Source organism: Ammospiza nelsoni, chromosome 2 (assembly GCF_027579445.1).
Source record: "Ammospiza nelsoni isolate bAmmNel1 chromosome 2, bAmmNel1.pri, whole genome shotgun sequence".
Taxonomy (NCBI): Eukaryota; Metazoa; Chordata; class Aves; order Passeriformes; family Passerellidae; genus Ammospiza; species Ammospiza nelsoni.
Genome location: NC_080634.1, coordinates 19,290,611 through 19,313,890, shown reverse-complemented (window position 1 = coordinate 19,313,890; position 23,280 = coordinate 19,290,611). Strand labels below are relative to the sequence as shown.

The 23,280-nt window shown below is 40.4% G+C and overlaps 1 protein-coding gene across 10 annotated transcripts; it reads left to right on the top strand.

The window, feature by feature from the left end:
- The first annotated feature begins 690 nt into the window (after positions 1-690).
- On the top strand, positions 691-22,779 carry CD47 (CD47 molecule). Of its 10 annotated transcripts, none has more exons than XR_009417874.1 (12): positions 691-1,082; positions 4,231-4,581; positions 5,917-5,952; positions 9,127-9,216; positions 10,909-11,010; positions 11,380-11,472; positions 11,993-12,088; positions 13,558-13,650; positions 15,362-15,393; positions 17,711-17,735; positions 20,407-21,612; positions 22,350-22,779. XR_009417874.1 is itself a non-coding variant. In XM_059466655.1 (12 exons), exons 1-11 carry the CDS (start codon positions 851-853, stop codon positions 18,390-18,392), a joined length of 1,176 nt encoding a protein of 391 aa, XP_059322638.1. In that variant the 5' UTR covers positions 691-850; the 3' UTR covers positions 18,393-18,394; positions 20,407-22,779. The 10 variants fall into 10 exon arrangements, 7 of the variants coding, with proteins under 7 accessions (XP_059322638.1, XP_059322637.1, XP_059322640.1 ...); XR_009417875.1 differs by adding an exon at positions 18,367-18,394 and having other exon boundaries at positions 17,606-17,735; positions 20,407-22,779; XM_059466655.1 differs by adding an exon at positions 18,367-18,394 and having other exon boundaries at positions 20,407-22,779.
- The last annotated feature ends 501 nt before the right edge of the window (positions 22,780-23,280 follow it).

Here is a 23,280-nt window from a genome sequence, read left to right as displayed (position 1 = left end):
TTTCATCCTCTGCTGAACTTTGGGTCTTGTAACAACATTGCAAATATAAACATATCTATAAATGTACATAAAGGTATGTTCCCCAAATATATTTAACAGTCCTTTCTTTAATGCCTCACCAACACATATGTTTGAGAACAAAGTATGCATAGATTCAAAATTTGAAGGTAACTCTACATTAAAAGTTCTAAGAAGAGCTACTCCTGGAAAATAAAAACCTCTTGTTGAAACATTTGCTGAAATAGTCAAATGTATGTATTACTGCAAACATAGGAAAAAGGAGCATTTATCCTCGCTTTTAAATTAAGTGCAACAACTGATCCCTTACAAGTTCTTCAGTGTTTTTGAACATTTTGTGTTTCACTTGCACTTAGTGCATATGACTAAAAGCAGGAGCAAATGTAGCCCTGGCAAAGCTGCCCAGGCTTTTAGCGATAAGGAGGATGCCCTCAGCCCCCGGCGTCAGCTGACTAACGGGAAGGGACGGGGCAAACGAAAGCGCTCCCTCCGTCCCCTCCCGCCCCCGCCGGGCCGCGGCCCTGCCCACCCCAACGGGGATCTTGCCCTTCAAAAAAATCAAGATGTTTCGTAATCAACAAAGCGGTGGAGGAGTCACCCTGTCAATGCTTCCCCTTTCATTGGAGCCGGCATCTTCCCCTCTTCCCCTGGCAGCCATTTTACGCGGCCCCGAACGCCACGCTGTGCCTGCGGGGAAACCGATCCACAACACCGCGGCTCCGGAGCTCAGGCGGGCATGGGATATAGGTCCTGCTAATCACTTCAAAAAGACACGAAACACCACTAAAAACAAGTCTTATCGCAGCTCAACTCCCGCGGGCTGCTGCGGAGTATGGGGTGGGGGGGTGGGGGGGGTGCGGGGCTGTCCGTGAAGGCGGCACCGCCCCCCGCGCCAGCGGCGCGGCCAATCAGCGGTTCGAGCGCCCACCCTCCCCCCCTCCTCCGCCCGCCCGCCCGCCCGCTGCGGCCCCGCTCGAGCCGTCGCTGCTCCGGGCCGCGCCACCGCCGCCGCTCCGCCATGTGGCTGCTGGCCGCCTCCGTGCTGCTCGGTGCCCTGCACGCAGGTGAGTGCCCGCCGCGCCCGCTCTCCTGCCTTTCTCTCTCCTTGTCTCGTTTTCCCTATTGCTCCGACTGCGGCCGCAGCGATCGCCCCGAGATGCATCGCATCCCGTGCGGTCCCGGCGCGTGTACCGCGGCGGTGTCTCCGGCGAGGCTCCCGGAGTGCGAGGGGACGCTGAGCCGCCCCCTGAACCGCGGGAAGGGGAGGGTCGGGTGGCGGCGGACGGAGGCCGGTCCCGGGGCCAGCGGGGCGGAGCGGCCGCCGCCCGTCCTCCCGCCGCTCGGTGAGGGGACTCGAGGCGCTCCTGTCCGGAACTCCCGGCTGTTCCTGCTGGCAGCCGGCGCGTGTGGGACCGCGGGTCCGCAGTGGTAGATCGCCATCCTTTGGGAAGGAGCGGGGACACACACACACACACACACACACACATGCTGTTATCCAGCCCCCGCGGCTTCCCGCATCGTCCCCGGGGCCGGCGGTGGGCTGCTCCCCTCAGAAGTTGCGGGGGAGAGGAGAGACAGCGTGCCCAGAGCTTTGCTCCTCACCTCCCTGTGCATTAGGGCAGCTCAGCTCCCTGTGCTTTCCTGAACTGCCACGCTGGTCCCCCGCTGCACAGGGTCTGGGGTTAGCGGCGTTTCTTGATCTTTAATAGGTTTGTGTGCCATCGAAGTGCAGTTGATATTGCACAGTCTTAAATTCTTATTTCTCTGCCTTGAGAAGAAACTCAGTGGGAGGGACAGAGCTAAAAAGATTTCAGCGAGGTGCAGGTGCTGTAGGTGTTGTTCTGTCAGTAAGCAGCACATCGAAACTTGAGTGTTTAAACCTCATGTCGAAATCCCAGTCTGGGTTCCGGAGTTAGCCGTAGACTGGCTTAAATGTCGAGTGCCCCAGCGTGGTTTGCATGAGGAGGTGAGAAGGGCCGGCTCCCATCAGGTGCAGTGACCACACTTAACCAGCTCTGCCAACTGTGTGCAGCAGTTCTGAATTTGCTCTGCATGTGCAGAGCCTTTCTGTGGCAGCTTCGCAACTGCGAGTTCCTCAGAAGCCCCCACGCTGCGTAGTGTAAGGCTCTAAAATTGCCACCTTCATGTGACGCCTGTAAGATGATAATCTACGAGAAAGTTGGAGGCGAAGAGCCCACCCAGTAATCCACTGCCTGCAGGATTTGGTAACTGGTGGGAGAGGCTTCTCTTGGCTTCCTCTTAGCCCCAGAATCGTTGGGAAGTCGGTAGTGGAAGAACCATCTGCAGGAAGCCGTGGGGCTCCCGTCGGTGGGAGGGCAGCCACACAACCTCTTCCGTCAAAGCAGCCGGGTCAAAGCAGAGCACTCAGCCCGCGAAAATGTGAATGTGCTGGCTCTGAAAAAAGAGGAAAAATTCCAGCAGTTATTATCGTGATATAGTGTGAAACAAATGTGAAATTTATTTCACAAAGAACCATTGAAGGTTTTAATTGTATATGTTAGATTTTTATTAGGGCATAGGTTGAGGTTTGTGTATGACTCCTTTGTCCTGCTTTTGTTACTTTTATTAGTTTAAAAGTGCAACACAATGAGTAAACCGGAGAATACTTCTTCCTCATTGCGAAACGCCGTCATGCATAATACATACAGAGCCAGTTTATTTTAAGCTTTGTTATTCAGTAGTAATCCAGGAAATAGTGTTAGAATACTAAAGCAATATTTAAAACAGGAGTGGATTTCTTTTTAAATCAAGAATCTGAGATTCTTGATTTGAGGGGAAAAAAAATTAAAGAGCTACTGCAAATAGTGACATAACTTTTTTTTCCCTTTCCTTTTTTTTTTTTTTTTTCTTTCTCCCCTTGCCCTTATTTAGTCATTAAATACATATCATCATTCTGAGCTGGTTTTATACATGTGAATATAGGTAGTTTCCCTGAAGTCTCTGGAGCTATTCCAGTTTGTAAGTCTCAGTGCTTACAGTATTAGGGGATTTTCATATCCTTTCACATATTTGGTTTTATCAGATGGATGTAGTAAAACATTTTGAATTATTAATGGCTCTGGGACTTTTGGGAGCAATTACTATGAAAAAAGCGATTAAACTTTGTTATGATTTCACACAAACAAGGAAAAATAGAGAAAATAAAATATTCAAAGCCCTCATAGCTTACATCCAAACTAGTTTAATTAACCTGTTTTTTCTGGTTTCTGATGTAATTTATATAGTGCTGTTACAATTTTTGATATTCTTAAGAGCTAGTGAATAAATCTTCATTTGTGATGAAGTCCTGGCATAGGGCTGAGGTCTGTCTTGAAACAATTGTCAGTCAGTTCTGCTGTTTTAGAACTGTGGTGCCATGTGGGAGAGAGATGGGAAAACCCAGCAATGGTAACGTAATCCTTTGAGGTGTTTATTTTTCCTCACCTGCATTGAATGTGATTGTTAGAGACATTAGTCATGGTGATTTGTACTACAGGTTGGTGATTTTTACAAATTCTCCATTTTCCATTTTGTTGTGTATGCAGTGAAATACTAAGTAGTAATCTTATTTAATATCTGGTATTGTGTGTGCACGTTCTTCACTGGAAAGGAAAAGAGAATTCGCAAGAAGTGATCTAAACCTATGGGCATTTGGCTCCACCTTCAGAGATGAGAGGGAACAAGTGACAAAGCTTTCTTGCCTAAGCTGCCCTGCCTGCCTTTTCTCAGAAGTGTAATAATGAGACTTTCTTCCCTGCGTTCTTAATGAGCTGTAAAGGGAGCTTGGGTGGAGCTGATGCTGGACCTCAGTTTGTATTGTGTGATCAGCAGCAAAAAACTGAACATCAGTGGCACAGTCTATGGTTAATGTTATCTGTAGGTTTTGCAGAAACCAGACAGAATTTCCCCTTGTGAAATAGAAGTGTCCAAGTAAATAAATGGCAACCCAAATTTTTTTTTCAAGTGTATGATGGGTTATCATATCTATATATTAAATTATGGTGAGAATGGCTTGAGTTTGTGTAGAATTAGAATTGTAGAATTATTATAATGTCTTTTTATTCATCTTTTGATGATCCCTTGAAGCGTGATTCTCTTTTTGTGGTTTCACGGGAGAGTTTGTTTTGTTTTCCCAATTCACTTGTAATTATTTCTTTGTTTTTGAGTATTAAGAAATAATTCTAATGTGTCCATTTTCATTTTTCTTTGTAGGTTCTGCCCAGTTGACACTTTCTGGGACGAGTATTATAGAAAAAAATGACTGTAATAGAACCGTAGTTTTGCCTTGTTACGCGACTAATCTAATCCAGAACAGTGAAAAATTCATGTTTGTTACATGGACAAGTCAAGGAGTTACAATTTTTTCTTATCATGGAGGAACCAAGAACATTAATCGTCATCCCTCATTTTCGTCTGCAAGACTTCTATCCCCGTCGGAATTAATCAAGGGTGTGGCCTCGCTGGCGATTAGCAGTCGACAAGCAGTTGTTGGAAATTACAGCTGTAAAGTAACAGAATCAAACAGAGAAGGAAAAATAAGAATGCAACTTGTAAACAGCTCAGGTGAGTTGCCTGCTATTGTTTCAGAACCTATTGGAAGGGGTAAGCAAACAAAATCTTAAGGGAAAGAGAAAATAATGAACACGGCAATGTGATCTTTAAAGTGAAATGTAAAATATGTAGCACCCAGGCCTGCTAACTTGTAAGCTAATATGGCTTATTTAGGTTTAAGTTAGAGGGGAGTGCTTCCGTGGGAAAGATCTGAGCACATTTTTTCATTCTGTAATAATGTCTGAGCATGATTTAGGTCCTATATGGAAAATATGTGTTTTACCACATATTTTTGATTATGTAGATGCTGATATATTCAGCAGTCTCATGTTATTGTGTGAGATATTTCTGATCATCATAATACTGGAATGTATACATCCATCACAGTGTCTGCAGAGATCTTTTCTTGGAAGAATTGCTTCTTGCAACCTTTAACTCTGCTGGAAAGCTACAGGTAGAACTAATAGAAATTCTGTTTTAAGAGCTCTAAAACTCCGTCTGAAAGTCGGCAGTTTTCTAGCAAGGTTGAAAATGCTACTGCTAGATGGCAACTTGTTGTGGTTTTCTAGCATTAAATGTCATCTTCAAAAGATGGTGTTGAAAGTGATGTTGAAATGAATGAGATTCACTAAATGAATTTCTCTTCTAGAGAGCTGTTTTACTTTATCTTGTCAGTCCCAGCCCACGTTCTCTAGCACCTCAGCTGTTGGATAATAGGTTCTGCTGTACTTGTGTCATCTGTCCAGGGCTGTGCAGATGTGACAGTTTCACTGGACATAGGTGTGCCCTGTTCATCTCTTGTGCACAGGAGACTTGCCTCTGGAGAGCTGCTTGGAAGCACTGAATGTGTTCCATATATGTAGCACACGGAGCCTTACCCACGCACTCCAGAATTTTTTTGGTTTTGCTATTAGTTTTCACACTTCACAATAAAATATTTGAGAAGCTCAAACAGATGTTGTGTCCTCCTGCAGGCATTTGTGTAATTCTCATTTGGATCTAGTTGTTGAGTTAACCATATACCCTGCATAGCAAACGTGATCCTGAAATTGAGAAGGGCACAGCCACTGAAAGGGAAGATGCTAGAATATCATTCTTTTCTTAGAATGCTGCAAAAACAGAAAAGAGGTACATGTGGTTTCTGTTCATTCTCTTACAGCTTACTCAGACTTTTTTGACTGTTTATGCAATTCAGTGTTACTCTCCAGAAGAGGAAGCAAGGCTTGAGAATGTAGGAGAATCAAGTCCCATTTGCAAGTTTTATTTTCTTTGTGTTTATAATTAAGAAATCGGTATAAAGACAACAGAGCAGGAAACTGATATAATTTTTCTAATTTCATTTTCTAGTTGACAGTTGCGACGACGAAACATCGGAGGAATGTGGTTAGTGAAAAACTCTTGAGGTTGCATTAGGTTTGAGAGTATATGCTAGAAAACATAAAACTTAGGTTTGAGGGTGAAGGAAAACAGTCGCTTGCTCTCTCTCTCAGTTCTTCTGCACAACTTTTTGTTGCTTGCTCCTCCTCAGTGTTCTAGAGAAACTCTTGAGACAATAAGCTAATCGAAGAAAGTTTTAGTGAGTGAATTTTGAAAAGGGTTAGTGGATAATGGAAATCCTGTACCAGTCTTCACTGCATCATTTCTGAGCAATGAATTCATGCTGTCACTACTAGCATGTTCCAATTGATGCTTCAACAAAGATAGTCATACAAGAGGCAGCTGTCCTCCATCTCTCTTAAAGAATTCCTGGATTCACCTAGGCAGTAAAAGTGTGAGCAAGATTTCTGTGCAAGTGCTCTCGTCTTTGTGCACAGACACGCTTTCCTGATCAGGAGTGTGACTGTCAAGTTTTCATTCACTATTTCATTTTCCTCTCTTCATCATCTTTCATCTTTTTGCTTGCTGCTTTTTTGCTCCTCTTATTTCATTGTCCTCATTTCTTTTCTTCCTTGGCTTTTCCCCCTGTTTTCTTTCCCTTTACTCTTCTCTTCACTCTTCTTTCCCCAGTCTGGAAGTCTCTCTTCTTAGCTTGGAACTGGCTGCCCTATATTGGCTCTCAAAGCACTGCTTTATGCCAGGAGTTCAGTTGATTACTATGAAGCACCAGAGTAAGGGAAGTATATTTCCAGGAAAATGCTTTCAGCATTTTCATTTCAGCCTCTTCCTTGCATGTTGCATGTGTCTGCAGTATTGCAAACTCTTCTGTGCAGGAAATTCTTTCAGACTCAAGGACCACACATGATTCTGTGTTGCATGCTGAAGCCCCAGCAGATACCAGGCTCTTGGTTGCTTTCTCTTTATGCTGGATGATGTCAGCTGGAAGTGCTGCAGAGGAAGTGAAGTGGCTCTCAGAGTCTCTGCTTGCAGTTATTTAATTATTTGCAGTTGCATCAAACAGCATCACTGGGATTTGGCTTATCTAGGGAGCAGCCACTGTGCATTACAAGTTACTGTTCAATATCAGTTGCTTTTTCAATATTGCAGATAAAGCAAAAAGCCTTGCATCAAACAATTCAGTGAATCAGCCTTGTTTGGTGCGTGTCATGGTTTGACGCTGGCACAATGGCAGTGCCCCCATGAATATATACTCTCCCTGGTGTCTGCTGTGAGATGTGATTAGAAATAGAGCAAAGCAGGCTCCAGCTTAGAAATAAAGAAAAAAACCTTTCTTAACCTACAACTATATGTAAAAAAAAACACACACAGAACTCAGAATGAAAACCTTCCAAAAACATTCCTCCTTCCCCCACCAAACTTCCAATACACCACAGTAGGACAAAACCTTGGCTTCTCAATTCAGTTACCACCCCTCAGATCACTAACTCTCAGTCCATCACTATCCTTCAGATAATAAATTCTCAGTTCATCAAGAGGAGAGGAGTCCCTCTTGTGCCATAGGCTTTCCCTGGAAGCACAGTTGAGACCTCTTGCGTTTCCATGTCACATGTGGCACCACCCGGAGATCATTTGTCATCGTGACATCTTCCTTCCACACCCAGTGCTCTCACTACTGTGCATGGACCAGAGCTGCTTCTAGGGTTCCCCTTTTAAGGATGCTTTGCCCAGTTTCAAAAAAAGCACAGTCTCTCATTTTTGGGACACCCGTCCCCCCCAAATTCACCCCTAGGGCCCCCCCCTCCTTTTTGGCAGGCCACGCTGCCAGCTCATGAAATCAAATTTCAAGATGGCACAAGCGCTCTCTCTCGCTCGCTCGCTCTCTCTCTGTGCTGCTCCACCCTTCCAGAGGCCTTCACCTCCCTTCTCTGCCCAAGGCCCTGGCCTACCTCACCCGGCTGCATGGCTTCTCCTCTCCTGCCCAACCCCCAGCTGGTCCCCCAGGGGAGCTTTCTCTTTCACCCACCAGAACCAAGAGAGAGTTTTCCAGCGAGTTCTCGGCGTTTAACCCCCCCGTGTTCTCAGAGGTGTATCCATGTCCCCAGTGGCCACACCAGGTGCCAATATTCAAATCTGAGCATCTATTGGTTTGACCACCAAACTCCAAAAAGACTCACTTCCTTTTCAAAACAGGACAGTAATAAGTTAGAAGCAATTTCTCCATTTTCTTGCCTTCAGCTTAATGTTTGCCGTGTATTTCTGTTGTGTGCGCTATATCTACTTCTGTGGCCTCTTGTGGGAGGAGGGGAGGGAAAGAGGGGAATTTGTGAACTTAGAAGCTGCCCTCAGGCTATTTAATTGGCATTTAAAATTGTGAGGTATTGCTGCATAATTACATGTTTCTGGAGCAACAGATACCACTTTTATGTATGGAGAACAATGCAACAAATGCATCTTAGTAAAGATTAGAAATTTCTGTGGAAGGAAATGTGCAGGCAGAGGAATGGTGGAAAGTATAATGTCAGAAATGGAGACTTTGGGTTCCACTGAGTGAGCCTAAATAAATACATGAGCAGAGATGCAAGAATTAACTGCATTTTCTAGTTCAGTGGAGATATTTTCAGAATTTTATGTTGGAAGGTGGCTTACAGGGTCTTAAAGCATGACTGACTGAACAGCCTATGGCATCCAAAATGCAGGGGAAAAAAATCTAGATGGATGATGTTGGGAGGACTTCAAATTGTTTCCCTCTCATTTGGCTAGCTCCTGTATTCCTTACCATACATCCAGATTTCTTTTGGAGTTACTGCCATTGAAGGTAGGATAGAATGGCTGAGGAGGCATCAGATTGGACCTTTCATATCTTCTCTGCTTAGCATAAATACTGGGGTTTTTTACTGATTTACAGAGATTTTTTGTCGTTCCTCAAGTTCAGTAGCTTGTAGTGCCACAAATTAGCACCAGCATATTCTCTGCTCCAGTGGAAGTTAATAGTTCCAGTTTGGAAAATACTGGGATGGCTGGAAGTGCTGAAAAAGTAGGTTGTCACATAGAAAAATACAAAGGTAGAGGACGTAGGTTTCTTAGCCTATTATAATTCTTAATGCTGAATTTCATATAGTATTGGGCAATCTAAGCATAGCCTAAGAGGAATGATAAATGCAAAGCAAATAGGCTCAGCTTTTGTTCTCTTCCTACTAATTTTCTTTGTTTATTCACTAGGATCATGGTTCCTTCTAATGGAGAAGGCTGTCATCATATCATTGGTGTGCTTCCTTGTTATTTTATGTGCAGCTCAGTTAACTTTTATTGGTAAGTATTTGCTCTTTAATTCTTTGCAGTTGCTGATTGTCCTGAAATCATTTCCATGCATAAAGGCACCCATGTAAAATGAAAGGTGATACTCACATCTAAAAGATGTGTGGAAATTGATCCAGATAATACACAGAGGCGTGGTTTGTGTGAAGCTTTTCTTCACAGTTGATTCACCATGACATTATTGAATAATTCAAAAATGTTTCATTATATGGCCATAAAATCAATATGATAGAAGGATGGTGTGCTCTCTTATTAATGTAAATCTTTTCATTAGTCTTTTAGCACTGGCTTAGCTATAATTTAACACTGACATCGGTGCTTTTGTTAAATGTTTTTAGAGGCAATACATCAATTTTCCAGTGACAGACATCCATAGATGTTCTTTATACACTGTTGTCCAACATCTGTGCCATGTAGAGTGTGCTTTATGTCGTGGTCTTTCAGATGGTGCAATTTGTTACCTCAGTCTTTGAGATTTTTCAGCCTTTTTCAATTTTTAGACCTCTAAAAAGTAAACAAATTTAAAAAAAGAAACATTTCAGGTAAGAGCCAATTCAGTAAGAAATGGAAAGTAAGTGCACTCAGTGATTTGTAATAATCACATACATATTCAGCTATCTATGTATAACTTCCTTTATTACTTTTCGTGAATCTCTGGAAGTGTTGTTACCCTTCAAAGGTCTATCCATGATCCAAGGTTGAAAACTAATACATACTTTAAAAAATTATTTGATCTCTGTATTGTTATATTCCTGATTTTCATATTTCATAATGGTATAGAAACTCTGATCTGTTCAGAACCTGTCATTGCCCTGCTTTCATAGCAGAACTTACAACATTTTTAGGAAAATAATAATTTCATGGAGAGACACTGTCATTTTATAAGAGTAATTTTAGCTTGCTTGGATGTTTTTGCACCTGGACAATTCATTGGAAATTCTTGGCTTCTGTGGGGAAAATGAGGTGTCCTATCTCTAACTTAATAAACATGGGTGTACTTATTGCTTGTTGGGATTTTTTGTGTTGGTGCATTTTTTTTTCCTTTAATTTTACTCTTTTAGGTAACCTGGGAATCCACCAATGATACTTTATGCCTTTAATTAGGTTTTTAAATTGGGCATGATTCTTCTGTGTATTATTTGTAAATGTTTGTTTTCTTGGTTTTGCGCGTTGGGAGGTGTTGTATTGGTTTGTTTGAGGTGGATTTTTGTGACTTTCGTTTACAGGACTGACTTTTAGGATTTAAGTTCCTTTGGGGACAGAGGTGATGTGATGTGTCTGAGCTCACACAGTGTCATAAAGAAGAGAATGAAATACGGAATTTCTAATCCCCCTCTCTTGACATCCACCTGAGTAACAAATTTACTGTAACATTTAAATATCAGCAGTGCATCTACCTGAATTAACCTGTACCATGTTCCAGACTTATTCTGATAACATATCAGCTGAACTGCATGAAAGGGGAAAGTAAGAATTTGACTAGAACCCTGATGACAGGTGTCATTTTTCTGAGTAAGCCATATTAACCATATCAATTAATAAAAACAAATTAAATCTTGGGAGTGGATATAGTTGTAAATTTTAGGAGTTTGAGTTTCTTTACTTAGGGACAGTCCAAGTCATAAATCTGTGTATTTCAGTGAGAGAATCCGTGTGTCTGATTGTTTTCCTCTCTGTCTCTTTAAGGCCTAAAATACGAAATTGAACCTCAGAGGAAAGTGTGCACTATTGTAGCACTTGTCATCTTTGCAGTTTTAGTTGGTGTAGGTGCTGCTCTCTTTATGCAAGGTAAGTGATTAAAATTGCTCTCAATTTAAGAGAATAAGAGTGGAAAAGAATGGCTTCAGTTCTGTAGTATGGATGTTAGTACCACCTATTAGTTGCCATCTACTAAATTTTTAAATAAAAAGAATATACAGACTACAGCAGAAACAGCATTGGGGTTGTCAGGCCCTCAAGTGATCGTAGGAAGATACTGACTCAAAATTTATGTGTATTTTCTGTCCTACAGCCTTGGATGAATATTAGGGACTAGAGAGTGACTTGTGGTTCATTCAGTGGGAAAATTTGGTGGTGCCAGTGATTTATGTTTGTTGCTTTATGCGTTTATCCAGCTAACAATTTTGGTTTTACTGATTGCCACATAAATGTTTGCAGATGGCTATACTGTACAGAATCAGGCTGGTCTTGGCCTCCTTGTAATCCCTGCTGTGATTTTGGTACCGCTTCAGTACGTCATGTTTGGAATTGGTGAGTATTTCTTAACTTACTAACACATGGATTGAAGCAAACTGAGCTACTTCCATAATCTACAAAATACTCTAATTTTTATAAACAGGTGCTACAATAGCATGCTGGGTTCATCACATGTATAGTATCTTGAAACAAAATGTTTAGCCTGTGTTTGTTGGGCTGAGTTGCTTCACAGAAGATGTACAAGTTGCCTGCTTGAACAGTGAATTTAGGGTGGCACATCGGTGATTTCTGCTCACCCTTCCTGGGTTTAGGGAGTGGGTTGGATAATTGGCTCTGAGAATGTGGGTTCCCTTTTTTCTAATTGCAGTTTGTTTATAATGTTATATATATATATAAAAAAGTGTATGTCTATGTATACATACAGGAGCCTTGACTTGCAGTGACTTGTAGATTTGTTACCATGCTGGTTGGCTGAGCTTAGAATTTAGGAGAATCTGATTTCTACCTTTATGCAATTACCTGTGTTTTACATCTCTGTAGTTAAATTTTATAATTTTATTTCTTTTTTCCCCAGTTTTTGACAGTCTGCTGCAGGCAACATTGGCTCTGATAGGTTTAAAACTTCTTGGATTTATAATTGCTATAGTTGGTTTTGCACTGTGTGTCTCAGGTAAGCACTTAAGTCTTCTGTGAAAGTGTGCCTTTTACTCTTGTCTACACCTGATGTTCGTTTATTTCTAACACTTAAACTTTGTGAAAATGGCTTTACTACATGGAAAGTTAACTAGTAACTTCTGTAAATGTAGTTTAGGACTACTGTGCTAATACTTTTATGTGGTGAAAGAAGAATAGCCTAAAGGAAGTATTACATACATCAGTTTCATGACTGCATTCTGTGAGCATCTGCTTTAAAAAAAAAGTTAATTGTTTCAATTTTGCATGTTAGTGTTGATTTTGGGTGACTATTGTTATTCTTACTGGGGGCCTAGGGTATTTAGAAATTAAATAATAATAATTTTCACATGTTAAGTGATTCAATCAGACATTCCTTGCTAAACTGAGTCCATTAATATTTCAATGAATACCATTAAAACACATTAAGAAGGTAAATGTAGAAACAGTAAACCTGGATTTGTTCTCGGGCTGTTGTAAGTGGGGTTGTGGCTGACACTGTTGCATCACTGAAAAAGTTACTGTCACTGTGGTGAGGGAGCACCAGCTAACCAGCACACACGGTGATGTCTCTCATCCCTGCCTCTGGCCTCCCTCTGTTGCCTCCCTGCCTTCCCCTGTGCCACCAGAGAACCCCCCAGCAGAGAAAAGGGTCAATTTAGGACCAGTTGTCCTTGGCAATATATTTAGTAGGAGAATGCATATTCGTGTTCCTCGTAGGCACTTTATGTTCCTGATTTATTGTTTTGTGCAGATACTCCTCATTTTAGTCATTGGTTCGGGGATTTAAGACCTATTTCTCCTTGAAGTGGTTTCTAAAGATGTGTTCAATCTGGGTGAAATGACAGCCCTTTCAGTGGAGTTGTGATTTGAATTTTATGCCTTTTGGTTAGTATTTACAGAAGTATTTCTTCTGTAAAGTTCTTACAGTAAGTTCTGTAAGTTATAATAGTAAAATAAACTGATGAGAGATTTCTGGTAAAGCATTAATACAAGGATTTTTTTTTTTTGAGGATATTTTATAATGCTGGTAAATGTGAAGTGTCCCTAGTTTTTTTCAGGGTGTTCTTCTCCGTTACATACATTGTAGTGTTACCTGTATCTCTGGGGAGTTCAGCTCAGTGACCCTGAACTGTCAGAAGAATCAGCTCATCCTGGGTTGAGCTGACAGATTGTTGTAACAACAACAGAATTGTATTCTGTCATGTAATACAATTATAGGCCAAAACAGTTGGTATTTAAGATGTATCAACTAAGCGGGATAAATCAGTAAATGCCTCTGTATCATTAAAGAATGCATACAAAAAAAGAAATATGCAGGAGTAGTTCTGGGATAGCTTTGAAAGTGAAATTAAACATGCCTGTGTGTATCAGGTTTATTTATTTTACTAAGCAGTTATATCTGAAAATAAGTGTTTGGGCTTTTTTGTGTCAATTGACACAGTTCTTTTATTGTGTTTTTCCCAGCCTGTCCTCCATTACATGGGTCTGTTCTGATTGCTGGCTCAGCTATTATGGCTATTGCAAGTTTGCTTAGTCTGGCTTACGTGTTAATTATGGGTAAGTAGCACCTAATATTCTGCATTATTTTCCTTTCAAGTGGACATAACTTATCTGAGCACAAGGAGTGATTTCACAGTTAGTTATAAAAATTACTGAGAAGTTGTCTGTATGTGTTGGCTTTGTTTCATAAAGTGTGTGGGGAATCTTGAGTTAAGAAACCCACAGTTTATCATCATAAACTGTTTCGAGATCAACACAGCCAGGTTTCTTAAGTAAGAGTGTTTCAGTTGTAGGAGGGATGTTGCTGTTTCAGTTCTGCATTTACACAGTTGGCCAGCTGGATCTTAGAATGAAGAGAGCAAAAGGGTGTAAAGGATTCTGTGGAGTGGGTTGTGGGATGGTGGTGACAAAACCTTATCAAAACATGGATTTAAAGAAGCAAAAATCTGCCCACTGATTCGCACTAGGTAGAGGTAGGTTAAAAGAAGAGCAATTTGAAGGCATACCTTTCATTTTAGTGAACCCTGATTTCCCTCCTGCTTAATTTTAAAACCCAGGAGAAAAGAATAGCAAGGCATTGTTTCAGAAACTGATCTGTTCATCAGATCTCAAAAAGATGAGAGATTTAAAGATGTGCTAAATAAGCAAAACCCAGCAATGCTGTGTGATTGGAATGCTGGCACACCACAGCATAACATTGCATGGACTCTACAGCTTGGGTCAGAGTGGCTTTGGTTTCAAGCTGTGCACAGGCTCTTGTTGGTTGTCCACCCTTTGTGGACAGAGAACTGTGCAGCTGAGGATATGTTCCTTCCAGGCTCAGGTTGCTGAAGTGTTTGCAGTGAGTGCAGTCACAAGTCTGCACTGAGCGGTGCAGGCTCCCAGGTTGATGTGTGCACACCATGTGTGGGCGTGGCCAGAAATAGACCCTGAGACAGGGAGAATTTCCAGTAGAGAAGAAGTTAAGGCAGAGTGCCTAATATTTGATATCCAAGTTAAATTAAGATAAGTCAAAAATATGGCAGATGTGAATCAAGCCTTTTAATAACAGCAATAAATTTGTTTTATTGACTTTGGTTTACTTTGATAAACTTGTATAGTGTTCAATGCTATGTGTTCATGGTCTGCATAAATGTTGCATTTCTGGTTTGATTTTGCTGGCTGAAGAAGTCAGATGTGACTGTTGGGGTAGATTCTAGCATGCCAAAATAAGCACAATGAATAGTGAGTAACCTAATTCACCTTTAGAGCTGAGTGCATGAATGGAGCCATTCAGTCGCTCTAGGTGATTATTCTGTTTCCTAAACAGAAGCGTGCTTAGAGGCTCTAAGATTTCCAGATCATAGAATTAATTACCTTTGGACAAGGAAGCTGCAATTCTGTGTGTTACAACTCCATTGCAAGTTTTATCAGTAGACAATACCTTTTCCAAGGTAACAAGTGACAAGATGAGAGGAAATGGCCTCAAGTTGTGCTGGGGAAGATTTAGATTGGATATTAGGAAAATTTTTTTCTCTGAAAGGGTGGTCAAAGATTGAAACAGGCTGCCCAGGACATGGTGAAATCACGATCACTGGAAGTGATGTTTAGCTCCTTGGGGGACATGGGTTAGTGGTGGTGATGTTGCTTGGGTTGGGCTTGCTGGTTGCTTGAGCTTGATGTTCTGGGAGGTCTTCTTCAACCTTAACAACCTTGATGTTCTGTGTTTTTATTTGGTTAATTGTAACATTTATTCATCTGCTTGGTCACTTTTTTGTAATTATTTTAGGTTCCAGAATGAAAGATCATCCTCGTCCGGGGGTAAGCTTAAAATTAATAAATTTGGGGTGACTAGATGGCTCAGGGGATTGTAGTGAGATACTGAACCTTTCTTCACTAGTTCGAATTCAGACCAGGTTGGTAGCAAGCAACAGTTCTGGCTGTGTAACGGATGTCTAATGTTGAGTGAGTTGGTGGTCTCCATTGTCCCTATTGAGTGTGTCTGTGGTACTGTAATTGCCACCCTGACGTAGGCTTACTCTGACTGTTGTGCCCAGATGGAGTTTCCATTGCTGTCACTGCAAGGTGGTGGAAGTTTGATGTTCCTTTACAGTGCACTCTTCTACCTGAATATTCAAAAGCCATTTTGCTCACCTTATTAAAAAGCTTTTTTCATTAACATGAGTGTAAAACATCCAGATGGCTTGTAAGAAAGACTTAAAAGGTTTTTTCCTGTGGTCTTGTAGACCAGAACTCTTTGGTATTCTCTTCAGTTCCTGGCTATACAGATGGCATAACCTTGAACTTTTTTCTGATTTTCCTAAAATGCCCCATAATTTGATGAGACCTTCTGAAAAGAAAGTGCCTGTCTTTAGGTAACACAGAACAAATGGAAAAATATATTTTTTTTTTTTAGAAGGTTTTTTGTTGGTTTTTTTTTTTTTCCGAAGTTGGTAATTTTGGATTGTAAAATAATAATTTTCTAAACAGTAATTTTCACAGACTTACACAATGCTTTTGAGTGATCCATGAATGTGAACTGCCTAATTTCTGGTGTTTTCTGGAAGCAAGGAGAGAGGTGCAGCTGTAGAATACCAGTAAAACTTCCTTGCAGCAGGGGGATCTGGCAAATACTAACTCATCCCACCTTCTGGATGCCAGCCATCATTTGAGACACATTTTCAGGTCTCCAGTCTAAAGCCTGAGACCCAGCTGTTGAAGGAAGATGGTTTCTAACTGTGAGAGCTGACTGCAGTTAGGACAAGAGGTTTTTAGGGTTTTTTTTTTTATTATTTCCTTTTTCTCATTCATTTTCATTGTAAGGAATAGTATTTCAGAGGATTAGTCTTTCTTTATGGAAGGAATATAAGTGCACAGAGCTTTAAAAGATGGAAGAAAGAGGCTAAGAGATGTTATAAAAATGAGCTGAGAAGTTAATTGAAAGTATGCTTCATTCAAAATGAAATCTTGCCTTTATCTGACATCCTGTGCTTACTTGTAGAAGGGAAGTAAACAGGGCAAGAGGAGGGTGGGGTTTTTTCCTTAACTTAGTTTGGCTTGTAAATAAACTTTGCTTGTAAATAGAAGCATGCAAAATAGCATCCTGTGATGGGAACTCTGTTCTCTTTATGAGCTGCTCTCCCCACAAGGTGGTCTTCCATGGCAGCAAAGAAGTGAGAAATAAATAGCCACAGCAGCACAGGAATGAACATCATGTTACTCTCTGAATTTGGGACAGAAATGAAATCAAAAGAAGTTTTTAAAACTTAGATGTCATTGGAAACCTCAGCTAGTACAAATATATTCTTTGCAGCTGCAGATAGGTGAGGGCTGGTTACAGAGGAATTCAAGTGATCTAATTTGTGTTTATGAACTTAGGGCTGCTAGGGAAATTCCTGGTGGAAACTGGAGTGTGTTAACATCCTGCTTGTTTCCATCAAGGGCTCTTCAGCCTATATTGCTGTGCTTTGAGGCAGTAAATAGGTTTGAAGTAGTTTTAAGAATACACTTTGATTCTGTGTCATCTAATGACTGTGGAAAACTTAATATTGGTGAAGGGCATAATTTTCACACTGGGGCATGCTTAAAAAATTATTATTGAAATTTTCCTGAGTCAGAGGGCAAAAAGGTGTGTTTTTGAAATCTGCCATCTTAACCAAGTACTGATTTTTTTGTAGCATTTCTGTAGGTTGCATGTGTTGTTTCTGATGATTGTCTACCAGACTAAATGCACAGCTGTCATGTATTTCTTTCTGAGGAGATTCCACTTGATTTGCTTGGCTACTAATTTTCTTTTCTTTTTTAGTTGTGCTGCTTTGTTACTAACCATTGATCAAATGACAGAAATTATCAGTTAGGTTTTAGAGCTTAAAAGTAATATCTGCATGGCTTCCGCTGCCACGTAGGGGTATCTCATCTGGGTAAACATCACAGTAGGGAAAACTACTTGGAGAATGCAGCTATTGACTGATATTTTTTTTCCAGAGCTTTAGTCATTAATTTGATTAACATTAAGCTTTCTTCGTTTTTATAGAATCACTACTTACTGTATATGTCAATTAGAGTAATTTAACTGTGGCCAGCCAGAAGTAAACATGAAGGCTTTTTATACATATATATATTTTTAAATGTTTTGCAGAAAGCTGTAGAAGAACCACTAAATGGTAGGTGATATTCAAGGTTTTTCTTCTCATTAAGGGATTAATTATGGATAAAGATAGTTCTAGTTGCCGCTACCACAACTCTAAGATGGCAGATCAGTGTGGCAACTTATGTGGCTCTGTGAGTCAGTAAGAGCTTGATTTCTCAATAAAAGGTTGCCTGCAGCTCCAGACTCTCTGTTTTACGCCACCATGCTTGCTAGCCAGAGGCACTGTTTGACTGTTTTAGGACAAATCTAGCATCTCACTATACTATGTCCACCCTCTTTGCTTTGCAAAATGTCCAGCTTTTAAGGGACTCGTATTGAAAACTGATGTTAATTCATAAAGATTTATTTGGGTGAAATACTTAATGATCACAGCGAAATCTATCCTTACCACTCTATTCTTTCTGGATTTCCTTGGGTTGGGGCAACTCTCATGGTGTTGAGAGACTGATAGCACTTAAGGTGAGGGAAATTTACAGTGAAAAAGGGGTGACTTTGAATTTTTTTTTTTTGCTATTAAGTTCACTAATTGGCATGCTGAGTAGTAGCAAGTTTTAACCTGAATTTCAGAACTAACATGAATACTAACTTGTAAAGCATTTATTTCTCTTTCACTCATTACTAATCCATCTTCTTGACTTTTAAAGATGCAAAAGGAGTGATGTTAGAATGATGGTAAGTCTAACACATGCTTGTTTTAATGGCTCAGCATTTGAGGGTTTTGATGTTTAGAGTAACCCAGTGCTATTTCAATGAAACTTGGAGGACAGGTTTCAGGGCGGGTGCTGTTCTTACTCAAATTGTATTTAATTGTAAAGAAAGAATACATGTATCCTATATCAAACATAGGGGAAGAATGTGTATTCCTAAACAGTGGAGAGGATGAGTCAGTGAGAGAACTGTGCAATAGTGTTTGTGATCAAATGTGGAAAGTCAAATAGCTTTATGTTTCCTTTTTGCTTGTGGAATATTTAAGATGCATGGAATGGTGGTGAGTTGTTCTGTTTGGGTGTGGTTTTGGGTTTTTGGTTGTTTTATGTTGGTGTTTTTTTATTTTTTGTTTTTGTTTGTTTTGTTGTTGTTGATATGACTGAGCTTTCTCTCTGCATTTTAATTGGTGATCCTCAATGGATCACCACAGGAAAGTGGTTTAAAATTAACTTTCTCTCCCTCTCCCCCTCTTTAAGTGTTACTTGAATTCTCTGGGTTTTGTTAGATTGTATTCCAGTCAGATTTCACTCAGTTTATTGCTTTTCAGATTGCTCTCATTGAAGAGCTTAAATTTTAGGATAGATGATAAGGTTTGAAAATGAAAACAGTACTATCGAGTCTTTTCTATTCAGCAGCTGTACTTTTCATGGGAATAGGATAAAAAAAAAGCACTTGTTGATGCTGTTGTTACTTAGGTTTCTCCCTGAATACTGAGCAAGCTTGTCATGAGGTATCACTAGACCCTTAGCCTAGTATTCCTATATTTTCCTATATTAGCCTAGTATTTCCTATATTTAATTACAACGTTTTGATACTTGGAAGGAAGAGTAAACTCACTCCAAATCTGTTAGCTCACTTGAAATACTTTTATATCATGCCATTTCTAGGAGGCATGAATTGACAACAAGCAAATAAGTGAGGTACTAGTTAGCTGTAATTGAAAACAGGTGTACGAGTTTAAAAAACAGGTTTCCTTACAAATACCATGTGCTGTTCAATTTGTGTTACTTATGACTACTACATTTGGTTCATCCAAATGTCCCATATAATTATTTTCTAAACCAATAGGATTACACTTCTACAGTACAAAGGACAAGTGCATTGGTGTCTCATAAACACATTGGTAAATGTATACCAGTTAGTGTAATCTCAGCTGGATGGAGTAGAAGGCAGGGCCTGCTCCAGGACTGGCTACTGCTTATTCCTGACAGAGCTGAGACCAGGAAACAAGTAGATTTTGCCAGTCCATTGCATTCAGAGCAGACCAGAAGGAAGATCAGGATGGGCTCTCTGCAGTTACCTCAGCCTTCTGAAGAACAAGGCAGAATTTTGATTTGAGATCAATTTTTAAGTTGCCTGTTTTTTCTTGGGTTTCATTTAGGTTATGAAAACCTACCCTCTAGTGCTCTAGAGGTGGAGTTTCCAAAAGCACAGAAATTGTCAACTACCTATTTAATTTTATGGGAGAGGTACAAATCTGTCTGTTTTTTCTGCTCTGAAAGATGGCTCCTAACCAGTGACAGAAGGTTTTACAGATGGAAGGCAAATGCTCTGACTCACATGCTGGAGGCAGTAACCTATTGAGCTTTACCTGCTTCTGTGCTAACCTTCCCTGGAAAATTCACACACGGACTGAAGCAGGGATGAATCAGATGCTGAAGCTGACCAGCTTACAAAATAGCATGTGAAAGTAAACCAGCATTAAAATATATGGACAGGGTGGGTCAGGCAGCTGAGCCTGTGAGCCACTTCAGCTTATTCAAATTCATGAGTGAAAGCTCCAAGACGGTGTCCACCTTTCTTTTGTGGAGAGGCTGAAACATCACTTGCTGTTAGTAGCATCTTTTCCCACTATTTGAATGCTAAATGTGCTTTCAATTTTGAAATGGAAAAAAATAAATCTGTAAGCTGTGACTTGCATAGCATTGCTGTTCTTCCCAAACAATATTTCTTTTTCTTTCTTTTTAAATTCCCAGAACCGCAGAGCTATGTGATGCGTATATAAAAAGTACACCGTTGTTGATACACCGTGGCCTTGAAGATGCACTACTCATCGAGAAGAATTTCAGGACTCTAGTTGTTTTGCATGTGTGGCAAAAGTGCTTTTGATATAAATGACATAATTTTATAGTCACAGCAGCTGTAGCAAGGAACATGTGTGTTTGCCCACATGTGATCTTTATTTTCTTTTGTTATGGTGTACATGGGATGGTTGAGGGTGAGACTATAAAAAGCACTGTTTGCCCAGTACAGAGTCTCCCTGCAGTAATCCTTAGTGGTATTATTTTCAAAAACTATCATTAGTCACTGCTTTGATAATGGGCCTGCTGAGCCCAGAAATTGCAATACCATTTAGACTATTGTTTTCTTTATTTGTGTGCATGGACAAAGTATGGTTTATGTGTATGATACAAGCAGGAAGTAGAGATTGTACAAATACATCTTTTCTGACATTCAGCAAATTTTTATTAAAGAAATACAAAGTTAGTCACAAAGTTGCATAAGTACAAAGTTTATTCCCAGCTCTCTTGAAATTATTAACAAAGTTCTAATTCCAGGAGATGTTAGTATTCCTCTCTGTGGACAGTAGTCATGTGTGCTCTGGTGGCTGATATTTTTGTCCAGTGAGAGGGCTCTCTGTGCCTCCTCTGTACCCTTTGATGGGAAACTGCTTAGCTGTTGGAGCCTAATTCAGCACTGGAATTACAGAGCACAGGAGCTGGTAATCTTAATGCTGAATGTGGTTCTTGTGTGTGTTCATGTTGTGCAGTGTGTGGAATTGGAAGCAATTGCAGGCTTTCTTAACTCCGTGAATTTGTGAAAGTCGCGGATGCTTCATAAAAAATAGAAGTTTCCTGTTTAGTATATTTTTGACAGTTTAAAACCTTGTTTTCTTGAATGGAAAAGAGCTATATAATTTCTGGCCCAGGTTTGTGTTGCTGCCATTACATCACAAATACATAGAATAAAAAGTAGGAAGAGCTGATGAGGAGTGAGGAAGCTCAGTTTCTGTATATATATCTAATGATATGGTTAAAAATCAGTTTACTAGGACTTGCACATTCCATGAGATTCTGCTATGTTTTACAGCTATTTTGAGAGTTGTTCCAATATAGTTGGCTGCTCTTGGACTTTGCGTATGCTTTGTAGAAATCTTGACACTGTTTCCTGTTTGTACTAAGGTACTGTATTTCAAAGGCACACACGGTTTTCTCCTTCTAACAATTTAAAATTTGGTTTGGAAAGCTGTTGCCAAACAGTCACGTAATAAAATCCATGTTTTTAAAGATCCTGAGTAATTTGGCAGTTGTCAGAATTGAATGTTACAAACCAAGGTTCATATACATTTTGTGGGTGCATGTTGCAGAGATTTGGGTTCTCTGCACGTCGAACTCCGAGTTGCATTAAGAATTTAGCAAAGCAAAATTGAGGTGTCGTATTTTACAGTAGGTGCTGTCATAATCGTCCCTCTTGCCAAGGCTGCAGGATTGAGCCATTTAAAGCAAGCTATGGGCCAGCCCTCACTGGGATCAGTGGAACTGGACACAGGGAAGAGGGTCACCCATGTGATAAAATGTGGGAGAAACATGTATGGCTCTCGTTTACTGTCCTGCTTTGCCTGTGGGAGTATTCACGTAAGGTTTGAGCTCTTACAGATTAATCTTTTGGTGCAGGTTTTTCCATAATCTCAGTGATACCAAACTAAAGATGGGAGATGGTTCTCCATTACAATTCAATATAAAAATTTTATTAATTTAGTATTGTGCAGTGCTCCCTATTTATAACTAGTGATTCCCTCTGTCAAGTTGAAGGTCTTAGCAGCAGAGGAATAAAAAACCAAATTAACTGGAATTCTGTTGAGGTATTCTGCCTTATAAAAACAATTATGTATAATAGCTTTATGTTCATTTCTCTAAAGCAAACTGCAGCAGAACCCCGCTGTGTCACCGTGGGATCAGGCGGAGCTGTTCCTAGGAATTGTCAAAACCTGAGGAGCTCAGTGGCTGGCTATGTGCTGCAGTATCATGGCCCCAGAAATGGGAGAAACCCACCATCCTGTTGCATTAAGGGCTGGATTTCGTGTAGGTGGGAATTTAAAAGTGGGAGTTCAAAAAGTCATTGGTACACCTAGCCAGCCCTTTCCCACCAGTAATTTAAACCAAAGTTGTTCATAACTGTATGCTTTCATTTGTGTGTGTACATATGTGTGATATATAAATATATAGACATTTTAAATATCTATAGATCTATAGTCTTTACCCAAGAAACTGTTTTTATTTATGAAACATAAAATTATTTTGTAAATATTGTGCTAATATTCTTAAAAAATAAAGTCATTTTAAGTTGTTTTTGCAGGAGATTTTCTTGTTGCTAGCACCTTGAACTTCTGTAGCTGCTTCCATAAATTTATAGTCATAGCTGCTCTTCTCCCTGTCCTTATGTATTAGTTACTGGATCTGCAGGAATGTTATCAGGGTTACATAGGCTGCAGCAGATGATTTTGGGTGTTTTTCCTTAGAAAGGTCATCCAGGTGGTAAACTGAGTGTGTAGGCTGCCTTGTAATGACTTCAGTTGTGTTCTCCAACATCAGCCATCAAGTGCTGTTGCCCCACTGTGGTGTGGGAGGAAATGAGGAGTAACAAGCTGCTGCTGCCACTGTAACTTCAGAAACAGCAGTGCAGCACCTCTCTTCAGTCCATTTTTGTAGCCCTGCAATGGTATTTCTGTGAGAAGAGGATCCCTTGTGTTACTGCTGAAGCATTGCTGGATGAGTTCTGGGTTTCCTGAAGTTGTCTTTAAAGTTCATTTGACTGTGGAGAGAGGGAGCTGCAAGTCGTGCCTGGTAGGC